This window comes from Nelumbo lutea, chromosome 2, assembly GCF_056320005.1.
Source record: "Nelumbo lutea isolate HS-2025 chromosome 2, American lotus-T2T, whole genome shotgun sequence".
Taxonomy (NCBI): domain Eukaryota; kingdom Viridiplantae; phylum Streptophyta; class Magnoliopsida; order Proteales; family Nelumbonaceae; genus Nelumbo; species Nelumbo lutea.
The window spans coordinates 38,086,740-38,102,795 of record NC_142685.1 but is presented as its reverse complement, the minus strand read 5'-3'; the positions used below and the strand labels follow the sequence as shown (position 1 = coordinate 38,102,795).

The 16,056-nt window shown below is 36.1% G+C and overlaps 1 protein-coding gene across 3 annotated transcripts; it reads left to right on the top strand.

The window, feature by feature from the left end:
- Window positions 1-5,405: 5,405 nt before the first annotated feature.
- LOC148869951 (Pentatricopeptide repeat (PPR) superfamily protein) lies at window positions 5,406-15,664 on the top strand. Of its 3 annotated transcripts, XR_016106874.1 has the most exons (4): window positions 5,406-5,686; window positions 5,784-7,810; window positions 8,080-8,138; window positions 13,684-15,664. XR_016106874.1 is itself a non-coding variant. In XM_088968310.1 (2 exons), the coding sequence occupies exon 2, from the start codon at window positions 5,857-5,859 to the stop codon at window positions 7,735-7,737; it is 1,881 nt and encodes a 626-aa protein (XP_088824436.1). In that variant the 5' UTR covers window positions 5,407-5,686; window positions 5,784-5,856; the 3' UTR covers window positions 7,738-8,019. The 3 variants fall into 3 exon arrangements, 1 of the variants encoding a protein (XP_088824436.1); XR_016106873.1 differs by lacking the exon at window positions 8,080-8,138 and having other exon boundaries at window positions 5,407-5,686; XM_088968310.1 differs by lacking the exons at window positions 8,080-8,138; window positions 13,684-15,664 and having other exon boundaries at window positions 5,407-5,686; window positions 5,784-8,019.
- The last annotated feature ends 392 nt before the right edge of the window (window positions 15,665-16,056 follow it).

Genomic DNA, 16,056 nt, shown 5'->3' with positions numbered 1-16,056 from the left:
TGTTTTGTGCGCTCATGGAAGACTAGGTTTGCTGTGATGTGTAATGCAACTTGGTTATCACACCAAAGAGGGATGGGAAGCTGAAGAGGGATTCAAAAATCTGCAAGAGTGTAGGATATCCACTGCACATCACAGACTATAGTGGCAAGACTTCTATATTCAGCTTCGGCTAAGGACATGGATACAGTTGTCTACTTCTTAGTCTTCCAAGAAATAAGTGAAGAGCCCAAGTACACGCAGTAACCTATAAGTGTCTTTCTGGTTTGTGGACAAGATGCCCAGTCTGCATCATAGTAAGCTTGGAGATCAAACGTGCTGGAAGAGGAGAAAAACAAGCCTTTGCTAGGACAACCCTTAATGTATTTGAGCAAGTGAACAGCTACATTCTAGTGATCTTGAGTTGGGGAATTGAAAAATTGACTCAAATGTTGGGTGGCATAAGAAAGATCAAGCCTGGTGAGATTTAAATACAACAATCTACCAATTAATCTCCTATACCTATCAGAATCAGGTAGTGCAGGACTGTTATTAGAAAACTTTAGTCCTTTAGGAAGAGGAGTTTGAGCAGGTTTAACCCCTAACAAAACCTGCATCTTTGAGTATATCCAAGGCATACTTCCATTGGTTAATATAAGTACCAGTAGTGCTCCTTGCAATTTCAAGCCCGAGGAAGTATTTTGTATAGCCAAGGTCTTTGATTGTGAAGGCAGAATCAAGAAATTGTTTTACTAAGATAATTTCACTCTCACTTGTACCTATCACAAGCACATTATCAACATATACAAGGAGAGCTAAAAATGAGTTAGGGGTATGCTTAACAAAGAGACAGTGGTCATGTTTGGATTGCAAAAAACCAAACTGTTGAAGCTTATTGCAAAAGTGATCTTTTTAGCTTACAGAGCTTTGTGCCTTCTGATAGCCTTCTGGTGGAAGCATATAAACTTTCTCATCCAAATAACCATGGAGAAAGACATTGTTTATATCAAGTTGATGTATTGGCCAATTCTTAACAGTAGCAACTACTAGAAAAATTCTAACAGTAACAAGCTTTGTAACAGGACTAAAATTATCAAAATAATGAATGGCAGCTACTTGATGATAACCTTTAGCCACAAGCCATGCTTTGTACCTTTCAATGGTACCATCAGGGTTCAACTTGACCTTAAAAACCCATTTTGAGCCCATAGTTTTTTTCCCTTTAGGTAAACCAGTCAGTTCCCAAGTTTGATATTGCTCTAGAGCTTCTAGCTCTTTATTCATAGCTTTATCCCACTCTGGATGAGTACTAGCTTGAGTGTAAGACTTAGGTTCTAGAATAGTTGATACATTTGCTAAAAAACTCAAATATGCACTATCAAAAAACGGAGATTGGGTATAGGGAAAAGTAGGAGGTGTGTAATTGGAACTAGTAGGGGGTAATGAGACCATATTAGTAGTAGGTAAATGATAAAAATTTGATAAATTTGTAATGAAGTCCTTGAGCCAAATATGTTTGTTTTTTATTCTTGTGCTTTGTCTCAGGGGAGGTAATGTAGGAAGTGTAAGTGAAGAAGAATTAGTTGAATGAGTAGAAGAAAGAAATAAAACAGGAGTTGGAGAAGTATCAACAGGAGTAGACAAAACAAGATCCGATTCAATTTGGGGAACATAATCAACAGGAGTAGTTGAATTGGGAATAGGAATTGTAGATGAAACAGGAAAATCATAATCAAAAATTGGATCTACAATTGGTAAGAGACAAGTAGAAGGTTTAGCTGAAAAAGAACGATATGGAAAAATATCTTCATGAAATATAACATCTCTGGAGGTAAAAAGTTAGGTCATAAAGTCTATAAGCTTTCTGTCCTAAGCTATAACCCAGAAAAATGCATTTAAGAGCTCTTGGTGCAAACTTGTCCTTATGGGGTTAAATGTTTGTAGCAAAACAAAGACAGCCAAACGTCTTTAGATATTTATAGTCTGGTTTCCTTTTGTACAATACTTCAAAAGGTGTTTTCCAATGTAAAACAACAGTAGGCAAAACATTTATAATATGTGTGGCCATTAGTAAAGCATGTCCCCAAAATATTTTTGGTAAGTTTGCTTGAAACATCAAAGACCTTGCAATTTGAAGAAGGTGTTTGTGTTTTCTCTCCACAACACCATTATGTTGTGGAGAATAAACACAACTTTTCTGGTGCAAAATACCTTGGTTAGAAAGAAAACTTTAAAAATCTTGATTGAGAAATCCAGTGCCATTGTCAGAATGGGTACATTTAATTTTCTTATGAAATTGAGTTTCAATCATTTTGAAAAATGTAATGAATGAAGATACAGTCATGCTTTTATGGTTAAGCAAAAATATCCAAGTACTTCTGTTGAAATCATCAACAAGTTTAAACACATAATGCGCACCAGTAATTGAAGGATATTTATAAGGGCCCCATAAGTCCAAGTGCATCAAATCAATAATGCTCTTTGAACGAATTTTACTAACTAGAAAATGCAATCTATGTTGTTTAGCCAAATGACAGATTTCACAAATAGGTAATGATGCATTGGTAGGACAAAAATCAAGGTGTTGTAAGGCTGTAACAGATGCATGTCCTAATCCATTATGCCAAAGAACTAATCCAGGAATAGAAGTTTTATTGAAGAAATGAGACTTATTACATGTAGCAGCTTGAAAGGTTCTATTACAAGCATTGTGTGCAAACTCTTTATTACAAACAAATCATTGAATTCTATCAACAGAAAAAGAGGACTTGTCCAAAATGTATAAGTTCTTTATCATTTTACCAACTGCTAATATCTTCTCATTCTGTAGGTCCTGCTGCAAGCAATAGGTAGGGTAAAAAGTGCATTTAATGTTGTTTATAATGGCTAATTTACTAACAGATAATAAATTGAATTTAAAAGAGGGAATGTGTAAAGTATTTGTCAAAATCAAATCAGGACTAAGTTTCACATGGCCAATATGTTGAACAAATTTTATGGTTTCATCAGGTAAATGTATAGGTATGATTTGAGTAATTGGTTTAGGTTGAGAAAGTGATTTTAAATCAGTGCACATGTGGTTTGAAGCACCAGTATCAACTATCCAGGTTCCTACATCTAACACAGCAAGTGTACTATCCTTAGAATTAAAAGCATATTGAACTTTCATACCTGCATAAGCATCTGCATAAATATCCAGGTATGACCATCTTGTACCAATTGGGGTAGTCATAAATATTCTTGAAAAGCCTTCTCTACCTCTTCCTTGAGTGTTTCCCTTTTGTTCTCTCAGATCCTTGTACCAATCGGGGTAGTCATAAATATTCTTGAAAAGCCTTCTCTACCTCTTCCTTGAGTGTTTCCCTTTTGTTCTCTCAGATCCTTGTACCAATCGGGGTAGTCATACAATGAAACAAGATTCCATTGTATGACCATCTCTATTGCAATGATCACAGTGTCTATATTCTGTTTTGTCATAATCTTGCTTTTGTAATTCAGATCTACCATAACCTGGTGGTTTTCTAGTAGCACCTCTTCGTGTTTCATCTTTCTTGTAACTCTGTGATCTAGCAAGCATAGCATTTCCATCAACAATTTCAGTAAAAGCAATATGAACATCTCTTTGTTTTTCCACCCTAAGCACCAATGAATATGCCTTGTTAACAGTAGACAATGGATCCATTAGTAGGATTTGATTCTTAATATGATCAAAAGAATCATTTAGTCCCATTTAGAATTGCATCAACCTATTGGAAGAAGTAATGTCACACATTCTCTTAGCTGCACCACAAGTACATTGACAAATACATTGAGGAAGTGGCATGATACATGTCAATTCATCCCAAAATTTCTTCAGTTTGGTATAATATTGTACCATAGCTAGATTTCCTTGACTAACTGTACTATTATCTCGTTGCAAATGATACTGTAAAGGTCCATTTGAATCTCTAAACCTTTCTTCCAATTCTAGCCAAAGATCTCTAACATATGTAGAGTATAGAAAAGCATTAACAACGTCCTTAGAAATAGAGTTTAGTATCTAAGAAGTTACCATATAGTCCACTCTTGTCCATTGCTCAAAAGTAGGTGAATCAGGCTCTGGTGCTTTGCAACTTCCATTGATGAAACCTAATTTCACCTTAGCTCCAACACGACCTTCATTGATCTACTCCATGTCAAATAGTTGTTTCCAGTTAGTGGACTAGACACCAATATCATGCCTGGATGATCCGAATTTTGTAAAAATAGAGGATCTCCATTATTACTTCTAGCATTAGCTTCTTTTCCGGTACCAATGCCATTGATAACATTTCCACCATTATTGTTTGGTGTTTCTCCTATTCTTGTCATCGAAACATCAAGATCATCCTCCATCGTTCTTCAAATATCAATTTGATAAAAAAGAAAGCTCAAGATCTAGTTTGGATCTTGGCTCTGATACCATGAACAAAAAGCAAGAAAATCAGAGAAAATATTGAAGAAGAAGAAGAAGAAATTCTTCATTACTTGTAACTAATTAAATACAACAGATAAAGCTACATTTTATACACGTAAGAGTAGGAAAGAGAAAGAAGAGAGAGAAGAGAAACAAACTAATCCAACTCAGCAAAGTTTGTTATGAGCTGTTTAACAACCTAATTAACTCAGCTAAAGCAGACTATTAATACTAAATAATTCTCTACATGCCACCCTTGTCTGAACTTCGAATACACTGTTCATGTGAGAGGCGGAGCAGGGCACAAGCGGCGTTCTCCTTCGTGGTTCTGTTCCGGTCTTGAGAGCTCTCACCAGGGGCTTAATTGCTCCCGAGGAGGCCGCCAGAGCAGGGCACAGGCGGCGTTCTCCCGGTGACGTCTTTTATGTGCTCAGCTTTCGATGCTCGATTGCTGTTCCGCCCATCTTAGTGAGCTGGCGGCCTCTGTAACAGTTGTTGCCTCGCTCCCATCCGGAATGACGACAGAACATTTCGGGCATCTTGGCTTGTATCGCAGCTGCACTGGCTTGTCACTCTAATCGTCGTCACATCTTGGTTTGTATCGCACTAGCTTCGCGTCGCATCCTGGCTTGTCACCGATTTATCACGCACTAGCTCCGCACCCGGCAACGTATACTGTCCAACTACCTATTAAAAACAATCAGAGCGAAAGAGGAATATGATGAATAGTATCATTGCCCTTCGTTGATATTTTTCAAAAAAAATTAATTTATTTTAGTTATTTTATTAAAATAGTATTTTTTATTGACATTTAGGACAAAAAGTTGCCCTTATTTGCTAAAAACCCAAAAAATAAAAGAGAAAAACTAGAGTTACTTAATAAAAAACGAGAATTCTGAATTATTTATTTATTTTTATCTTTTTCTCACCGGGTGAATCATATTCACCTGTTTAACGGGAAGACAAGAATAACAGAATGGCTTCAGACCTATTCGAATAGATGACGTGCACGCCTTCTATTGGAGGGCACACGTTCACCGTGACCCTACGGGTTCACTGAATTCGTTCTCAATTTTGATTGCAGCATCATGGTGAGTCTGGTGACGAACCCAAGCTTTATTTCAGCGTCAATAGGAGGGTTTTACAGATGGAGTTCAAGAGCAAACGAGAGTTGACAGGTTTGAATTCAGTTGGACGTTAAAACTATATTGAGGCCATTCTTCCATTGATTCACCCCTATCAACAACCGAACCAGACTCCATTGTCAGAGATTCTGTGAGTTCTCTTGTTAACAGCCAAATCAGACCGTGTTTCCCCTTTCAGTTTTTTCTATCGGAAGAACCCTAACTTTCTTCATTTTCTATTTCTGCAGCCGCTCGGCGTCACTTAACTCGTAAGCGTAATCTTTCTCTCTCCTTATTGCATGCAATTTGTGATTGTCTTCGATGTTTCTGCGGTCAATCACTTCCAACAATAAAATCTTCTTAAAATTGACCAACTTATCAACTTTCTCATCTCTATTTTTAAAACCTCTCGGTAACTCCATTTTTGCATCAAATTTCGGTTCCTCATCCTCTTCTTCTCTTCAGACATTTACAGATTCGAAGTCCATCTCTAATCCTCTATACTATTTACTCCCGAGCCCTTATAATCCATATAATATTGTTAACTTCATCTGCTCAAAGCTGAAAGATGATAACGGGCATCTCACATCTGTTCAAAAAGACATTGAATGGATTCGTGCGTATTTGGGTATCCACGAGATTTCTAGGGTATTATTGAGATGCCAATCTGACCCCTTCACTGCTCTCAATTTCTTTAATTGGGTAAAAAGTGACCTGGACCTCAAACCAACCGCTCAAAACTACTGTATCATCATTCATATATTGGTCTGGTCCCGGAAATTCATTCAAGCAATGCATTTTCTCTCTGAACTGATAAAATTAGCTAACCCAAGTGAAGATGCCTTCCGAAATTTGGTTTTGTCCAGTGAAGTTTGCAATTGGGATCCGCTTGTTTTTGACATGCTCATCAAGGCTTATGTCAAGGCCAGTAGGGTTGAAGAAGGCTTCAAAACTTTCAAGGAGACTCTAAAGATTGGATTTGCTCCTGATGTCACTGCTTGCAATTGTCTTTTGAATGGTTTGCTGAAGTCAAATTATCTTGATCAATGTTGGGAAATCTACCAAGAAATGGAAACGATTGGAATATTTCCCAATGCGTATACATTTAACATATTGACCCATGTGTTGTGTAGGGATGGGGATCTGGGTAAGGTGAATGAGTTCTTGGATAAGATGGAGGAAAAAGGGTTTATTCCTGATGTTGTGACGTATAACACGCTTATTGATAGCTTTTGCCAGAAGGGAATGTTGGAAGATGCTTTCTATCTGTATAAGATCATGTATAGGAGGGGTGTGCCACCGAATTTGGTATCGTATACTTCCTTGATGAATGCTCTTTGTAAGAAAGGAAAAGTGAGGGAGGCTCATCAACTCTTCCATCGTATGCTTCACAGAGGGTTGAGTCCAGATGTTGTTACATATAATTCTCTTATTTCTGGTTATTGCAAGGAAGGGAATATGAAAGAATCAAGGTCTTTGTTGTATGAAATGATTCAGAATGGTTTGTTGCCTGATAGTTTCACTTGCCAGGTACTGGTAGAAGGATATGCAAATATGGGTAGATTGCTTTCTTCTTTGAATTTGGTTGCTGAAATTCAGAGACTGGGAGTTTCAATCCCTCATGATATGTATAGCTACCTTATAGTTGCTTTATGTTTGGATAACCGGCCCAATGCGGCAAAGTCTCTCTTGCGAAGAACTTTTTCAGATGGTTATGAACCAAATTTGGGGGTTTACAATTTGCTTATTGGATCCTATTGCAACTGTGATAATTTTGACGAAGCATTGTTGTTGAAGGGTGAGATGGTCCAGAAGGCTATAAAACCTGATTTGGATACATACAGGGCTCTTATAGGTTGCTTGTGTAGATTATGCAAGAGTACCGAGGGAGAGTCCTTGTTGGGGGAGATGGTTGAAATTGGTCTTTTTCCCGACTCTGTTATTTGCAGGGCCTTAATAATGGGATATTGCAAGGAAGGGGATCTTGAGAAAGCAGAGTCACTACTAAGCTACTTTGCTCAGGAATTTCAGTTTTGTGATCTAAAAAGTTGTAATACACTCATCCAAGAATATTGTGAGAAAGGTGATGTAACAAAATCATTGGAATTGCAGGATAGGTTCTTGAAGTTGGGTTTTGTGCCAAATAGTTTGACATTCAAGTGTTTGATACATGGCTTAGCAAGAACTAGAAAGGATTGCTAGGAAGCCTCCAGAATTTGTTGATGGTGTTGATGCATTGGTATATGAAGTCTCATCTTGGCTATTTTAAATGAAGGTTAGTGTCTTATGAAAACTGAAGATGTGAAATGCTTGCTGAAATTTTTAGGAAATTCTACACTGGTCTGTACCCTATTACCATTTGTGTGGGATACTTCATGCTTGGAAATGTTAATACATTTAAATGAAGGGTAGTGTCTTATGAAAACTGAAGATGTGAAATGCTTGCTGAAATTTTTAGGAAATTCTACACTGTTCTGTACCCTATTACCATTTGTGTGGGATACTTCATGCTTGGAAATGTTAATACATTGGGTGCATATGCAGGGATTCCAACTGTTGCATATTCTTTCCCCGTCTTTTTATAAGCTGCTTATGAGCAAAAGGTGATTAGACTTAGCCTTGATGCTATTCCCCAGTTCATTGGCACATCTATTTATATCTAGTTTTGTTTTGCTGGAGCCATCCCATGTTAGAACTTAGAAGACCTATTATTTCTTGTCTTTTGTTTTTTGTGAGCCATAATTAACATCCTCAATGCAAGAGTTGTTTCTAGTTGCACAAGATCCAAAGAACAAGTAGGTAGATATGATGCCTTAGCTGTTTCTTTTCTAAATATCAGTGGTGGTCCATTGAATACCAAGCTGTGAAGAATCTCAAAAGTAACTTAAATGATTATATTGCCTGTTTTGCCAAGTTTTTGCTGTTATGGGTTTTTTCTTTGGTATGTTATTTTCCTGTTTTGCAAAGTTTTTACTTTTTTTTTTGTTTGAATGTAGGGTAATCAAAGAGATTGTGTAAGTCACTATGGAGTGAACAATGTCCTCTTAAAGTAACGTTATGGTTGCATGTGTTTAGACATGCACATACACAAACAGTAATATTTAGAAGGTAACCTGGTCTTTAGGCACTGTTTAGTTTGTGGGATGAGAAGGGAAACAATGGAATATTCTTCCTTTCCCATGGTTTGGTTTGTGGGATGTCATGAGATGGGATGAGAAAAAGGTGGAATTATGATCCCAATTCTTGGGATATGGAATCCCACCATTTTGGTGGGAACGGAGGAGGAAACTTGTTTAACAATAAAAAGTACCTTCCTTGTTGTATTTCTAAGAGTTAATATTGGATCTATGACCCATTAATAAATTATTAATTATTTAATAACATATTAATAAAATAATTTAATTAAAAATAATTAATAAATAAATTAAAAGAAATAATTAATCATTGAAAAATAGTTTAATAATTTATTCATAATTAATACTAAAAATATTAAAATTATTAATTAATTAATTAATAAGCATTAATAGAATAAAATATTAATAATATAAACTAATAAAATTGAAAATATTAATTAATCTTAATAATTAATTAGCTAATTATTAATTTGATAGAATTAATAGTTAATAATAAAATGCTAAATAATAAAAAGTTTTATTAATTAGTCTATAATTAACAACAAAACAATTAATAATGAATTAACTAAGTAATTAATGAATAATCAAATAATTATTTTATTATTAATTTAGTTAATGATTAAATAAAATAAATAGATAATATAGATGTTAAATTATAATTATACAAAATAAAAGTGATTAATTAGTTCTCAATAAATATTAATAAAGTAAAATTTTAAATAAAAATTAAAATAGTAGTTCTTAATTGATAATTAATTAACTAATTACCAATATTAACTAATTAAGTAAATAGTTAAATAGTTATAAAATTTATTGATAAAACATTAGTAGTAAATAATTTATTATTGGTAAAATATGAAATAATAAAAATATTACTAATTACCTAATTAATTAATAATTGTTATTAGGGTTGATTTTCCCACTATTTTCCCTTTTGCAACCAAACAATGGAACGTGAAAATTTTCCATCCATTTTCCCTTTCTCATCCATCAAAACCTTCCCTCCAACCAAACGCAGCCTTAGGGCTTGTGGAAAAAGTAAGAAATCAAGAAAATAAAGACTAGAAGGTCAATTTTGGATAGTTATGCTAGGTTATTTTGTTCTAAATCTATGGTACTCTAGAAATTTCAGAATCTCCTTAATTTTACTATTGGTGTGTATTTGGTATTTTTGAAACCATTATACTGTCAAGTGGGAAAAAAAATCATATTTACTTTTCTTAATGAGGTAATGAGTTTATTTTGAATAAATGAGTTTTTAAGTCATGTGAGAGTGACTTTGTTATTTACGTATCATGTAATCTTAGTTCAAACTTGCTTTATAGGTGCTAAGACCTTCAAAACCTCTGAATGCTGGTTCTTAGAGAACTCATTGTTGTGATTCTGTTGTGACATTTGAAACCCATTGATTGGTATATTTTAAATAACCATTGTTTTGAGAGGAGGTAGGTGTAGGAGGTGAGGCGGAAGTGAGGTCTCTGCGGAAGGCTTGGTTAGGGTCTCGTGTGTACACTTCTACTCTTGGGGACGGCAGTGGTGCAAAGAGTGGGGTTCAGGGGTGGTAGGAGATGGGGGGTGGATTCTTGGTATAATCCCAAAAGAAATGGACTAGGGGTGAGGCAAAACTTCTCTCTTCCATTTTTGCATCTCTTCCATTTTTCTCACTTCTCTCCTCTTCTTCCTTTTACTTTCTGCACCAAGACAAGATGGTATCAGAGTAGGACGTTGGAATCTAATCTCCATTATTGATTATGTCCTGTTTCTCGCCCTTTTTTTTCCTTTTCTGGTATTAAACTAAGAGAGACAGCAATCACACAGCTGTACAGGTCAGAATATTCTACTTTTGATTTCTCTCTCTTAAATCTTATGTGAAACTCATTCCATCACCATTGGCTACAAGCACTTGCTCTGGAGTGACCAAAAGTGACTGAATGAATTTCTCTGTTCTATCTTACCTTTTCGGACTGTGAAAGTATTTTTTTCTCAAATTGGACTGGGCTAGAACAGTTTTTTGTGGTTCTTTAAACTTGGTTCTTTGTAGAAACTAGAAACACCAATAGCAGTTCAGTTGTGTGGTGGCTGAATGGTGTAAAGGAGGTTTTAGACTCCCAGGGATCCAGATTGAAGTGGGGTATGTACCCCTGTAGGTCATGAGTGACCTCACTGTGTTAGGAGATCAAACTGTGGTAACTCCTTGGTAATCATGCAGCTTAAACAAGCTGGTGAGTGGTCTGTATGACCTGTATGTGGTCTGCAAATACAACAAAACTGATTGTGCATGGGTTTCTTGTACATCTGATTGCTTACAGGGCTGATTCCAGGACCATGGTTGTTTTTGTTTGCCTGTTCTTTGTGTCTACTGTAGAAATAAGATCTGTTAAGTGTGTTAAGAGTTGTTCCTTATAGCCTCCGAAGATTTTGCAACATCTGGAACTACTTCCAGTCATGGTTGATTAAGTACCAATCATGATTCCATGAATTTTCTTATGATCATCACTCCTTTAGATGGTCTAAGGAGATGCGACTATATATCACTGCTAGAGGCAAGGTCGAGCACATTAATGGGAAAGTGAAGGAACCAAAGTTAGGGATGACTGAGCATGATGAGTGGGATCAGGAGAATTGCATGATTATGTCATGGCTGTTTCCATCCATGTTACCATTAATGAAGCAAAATTTTGTGTGGGCAGAAACAACCTGTGAAATATGGGAACATGCAAAGTTGACATATTCAGAGTAGAGACATTATGCTAGGATCTATCAGTTGCAAGCAGAGTCCTCCACATGTAAACATAGGGAGAGAAGCTTATCTTCATATTATTTAGCACTAACCTTAGTTTGAAAAGAATTAGACTATTATCAAAATGTTGAGTGGGAAAGTGACAAAGATGCCAAGGCCTACAAGCAGTTGGTTTCTCAATAGTGTGTGTTTGCTTTTCTGTTAGGCCTTAATTCCATATATAAACCCAGTCCAAGGAAAGTAGATAGTTGGTTATGACTGCTTCTGCGGGGGAGTTAGTTGCTTTGGAAATAAGGAGTGGCACTAGCTCTAGAAAGAAAGGGGATGGTTAAAAAAGGGTAGATGATAAAGACAAGTTGTGGTGTACACATTGCCAAAAATCTAGGCTCACCCGGAAGACCTGTTGGGAAACCAAAATGGGCACAAGACTTAGTGAAGAAGTCAGCACAAGAACAGAACAGAAAGCCTAGTTAGAAGTACACATCGACAACCGCAAACTTGGCCTCACAAGAGTCCTCCCAAGATTGTCCTATTAGTTTTGATCTCAAGGAAGATATTCTCAATTTCTCTCGTGACCATTTGGAGTAGTATGGTAGGTCACTACAACAAACACATTCAAGACTTAGCCCCTTAATTTCTTTTGCATCTATATTAGGTAACACAACCTCTTCTTTCCATGTGCCCTTTAGTGCTCTAGAATATCCTTGCATCATTTATTCCGGTGCTTTAAAGCATATGATTAGCAAGTCAAATTTGTTTTGGTCTTATGCCCTTCTCTCTAGTAGAGATAAAGTGAGACTAGTTGATTGGTCCTTCTCTTCCATAGCTGATCAAGGAACAATATCTCTTCCTTTGGGCCTCCCCCTCTCCAATGTACTTTATGTTCCAAATTTGTCTATCAATTTGCTATCTATTAGTAGTATTACTCATTTTTTAAATTGCTCTATAACCTTTCTTCCCCATTCTTGTGTTTTTCAAGATCTGGCCTCTAGGAAGATGATTGGTAGAGAGAGCATGGTAGATGGTGTCTATGTGCTAGAGAATGCAACTGGTCTTACGGCTTTAGGGTTTTTGAGTAAACAAATAAGAGTCAAGTTGTTTTGTGGCACAATCGTTTATGTCATGTGTCTTTTGAGTCTTTAAAACATTTGTTTCCAGAGTTGTTTGTGTTTTGTGTCTGCTGATGAGTTTTAGTGTCAAACTTGTTAATTGAATAAGAATTGTAGAACTTCTTTTCCATTACATAATAAAAGAGCTGATTTTCCTTACCATATTGTGTATTTTGATATTTGGGGCCCCATTACTAGTCCAACTGAGAGTGGCTATAAATATTTTATCACCTTCATTGATGATTTCTCCAGATACACTTGAGTCTATCCTATGCACTCCAGGGAAGAAGTTCCTAAACTTGTTCATGATTTCCGGTGCATGATTTCTAGATACAATTGCTCATATTTGAAAACAATTATTTTTTTGGCTAGTCATAGCTCATATTTGAGAACTATGTTACGTCATGATTGATTAGGGCGAATTGCTTGACGCACTGCAAATAAATTATAAATATATGAAAACAATTGGAAAAAAAAATCAAAAGATTTGAAAGTGTCATATTGAGACATGTTTAATTGTTTCTTAGTGAATGCTTTGACCCTATCAACTGTTTAGAGATTTACCCAAAAAGAATAAAAAAAACTGTTTAGAGAGCTCTTTTTGAACCCGGGCCGGTTAGTTTTTTGGGTAAGGATTAGAATCCGGTTTTGGAACAGGGTAACTTTCATCATTAGAGTAGTAGTGAACCTATCTGATCAAACCAGTCTGAGTCTAAGAATAGTAATGATATAACACATAATTAATAATAGGGTCTCTACTAAATATCTTCTAAATTCTTTGTTTTGTTTTTCATTATAAAGCATGGCATTTTTCTTCTTAACCATTCTAGTGCCAAATTGCTTATAAGACCATATCCTATCTATATATGAACACCCTCTGAATACAACTTTATTCCCCACAGATAAAAGTTCATATCATTTGTTTACAACATTTTATATGTTGAAAGAATAAAGAACCCTTGTGTTAATCTCCAAAGCAAATTTAGGAATCACATCTTGTCACCTATTGGTGCTTCCTCTGTAGTGCTTCATATATTACACTGAAGTACGTGATTGGTTAATAATAAATTCTTCACAATTAAGTTACATGGCCAACAACAGGTACGTGGGAGTGGATTCTAATTAATTTGCATTTGCATTTGTTTTTTATGTACATTTGTGGCAGCTAGTAAAAACATCAATGGATTTTGCATTGGAGAAATTGTCTGGCCCTCTCAAGTGTAGATCCGATGAGGCGGTCAACCTTGAAGAAAACTATCAAAAACTCAAGATGGAAGAACAACGTCTCTTAAACAAGAAGAGTCGTGTTGAAAATGTGATAGAGGAATATATGCCGTTTCAGAATCACTGAAGAGTGAAGTTAAAAAATGGATTGAAGATGTCAACCTTTTTGAAAACAAGCAAGGGATGTTACGTGTTGATATCCAATAAGCCTATTAGACGGTTTGATATTTTGCAACGTGTGCAGCTTGGAAGCTAAGGCGTGTAGTAACTCAGTTAAAAGAGATTGCTAGGCTTCAAGAGGAAGGCAAGTTTGAAGAAAGGATGGCAATCAATGCACTCCCAGTCCCACGTAGAATATAATTGAGCCAATGTTTGCACCATTAGTGAAAAGTGGGACTAGGACTACTTCAACAGAGTGTACTGTACAGAAGATATTGGGATGCCTCAAAGATGATAAATTCTGGAAGGTTGGAGCATGGGGAATGGGTGGGGTGGGTAAGACTACTACAGTCAAGATGTTACACAATTTACCAGTAATAAATTAAAAGACATGTTCGAAATTACTATTTGGGTAACAGTGTCCAAAGATGGGGATATGAGAAAGGTACAAGATCGAATTGCTCAACGATTGAATTTGAATATGAGTCTGGGTAAGGGTGAACAATCTCATGATGGTGAAGTTACGTTGCAAGAAGATGGATACTACAAACATTGTTAAGCAAGAAGTGGTTGCTGATTTTGGATGATATGTGGGACAAAGCTGACTTGGAAGATGTAGGAGTACGTCCCTACACAGAGCAGAAGAAATGGATCCAAGATAGTATTAACAACTCGATCCCGAAAATTCTGTAACAATAAAATGGAGACTGATGGAGATATCAAAGTGGATGTTTTGCCCGAGGAAGAAGCATGGGATCTGTTTCGAGAAATAGTTATGGAAGTTGTGGATGCTCCAGAGGTACGAAGCATTTCCCAGAAAATAGTTGAGAAGTGCAAAGGTTTACCACTTGCCATAAGCTAATCGGTGGGTCATTGAGAAAGCAAGGGATATGGAATACTCACGTGTGGAAGAATGCACTTAATGAACAAGTATGAGATTATTGATGATATGGAGGAGTCCGTCTTCAAGATTTTGAAGTTCAGTTTTGATCGGTTAAGGAGTGCAAACCTGAAGAATTGCTTCTTATATTGTGCATTATTTCCAGAAGATCATTTTATCTTAATTGAGGAATTGATGTATTATTGGTTTGGGGAGGGTTTTATTAATGATGATGGAATGCAAAGCTTGGACGATGCAATTAATAGAGGGTATGCTATAGTGGATGAGCTCTGCAATGCCTCTTTGTTGGAGTTAACGGAGGATTGGGACAAGAATAAATGTGTGAAGATGCATGCTGTACATGATTAGAGACGATCTAGAAAATCACATCATCATTTTCCTCGGATAATTCTGATAGTGATAAGGGAGAAAGTGGTGATAGGTTCTTGGTAAGAGCAAGATTGGTTATTAAGGAACACCTCCTTATGTGGAGGAATGGAAACAGAAACGAAGAATCTCATTGATGCACAATTACAACCTTGGTAATTGTCTACCCGACACTCTTGACATTGTTGCTCCAACGAAATGAAATGCTGAAGCAAATCCCAGAGTCATTCTTTGAACACATGCATGCATAAGTTTCGAGTTCTAGACATATCAGGTACTGATATAGATGATTTACCGCCCTCTGTTTCATTCCTTGTAAGCCTTCGAGGGTTATATGCAATGTGTACAAGGTTGCGTACATGTCCATCCCAAATAGGGTATCTCAACAGACTTGAAGTGCTTCATCTTGGAGATAGGATCGACCATTTGCCGACAGAATTCACTAATTATAAATCTTTTTATATTCATTTAATAAATTGTTAATTAGTTAAACAAACTTTCTCATATCCATGGTAAAAATGGTTAATTGTCATTTTTTAGAACTCAACATTTAGATTTCACAACATTCTCTATGTTTAGACTAAAACTTAAAAAAGTTCACCAACATCAATACACATCTAAGGCCCCGTTCACTTGTTGGTAAGTTATTTATCCAGGTAAATACGATTACATGGGTAAGTTTTCCTTAGGAAACACTTACCCAGGGAAGTGCATTTATCCATGTTCTTTTATTTTCCAAGTAAAAAAGAAAATGACTATTTTAGCCATAAAAATCCATTATTAAAATGGGTATTTTTGTCCCATTCAAGTGTTGGAAACTTTTCCCCTATGTGGGAAAGTTATTTACCCACCAAGAAGATGGGCATCACCTAGAAAAATAAACTTCCC

What these genes read in the sequence shown, in the direction of transcription:
- LOC148869951 (XM_088968310.1), top strand. Translation starts at nt 5,857, where the DNA reads ATGTTTCTGCGGTCAATCACTTCCAACAATAAAATCTTCTTAAAATTG.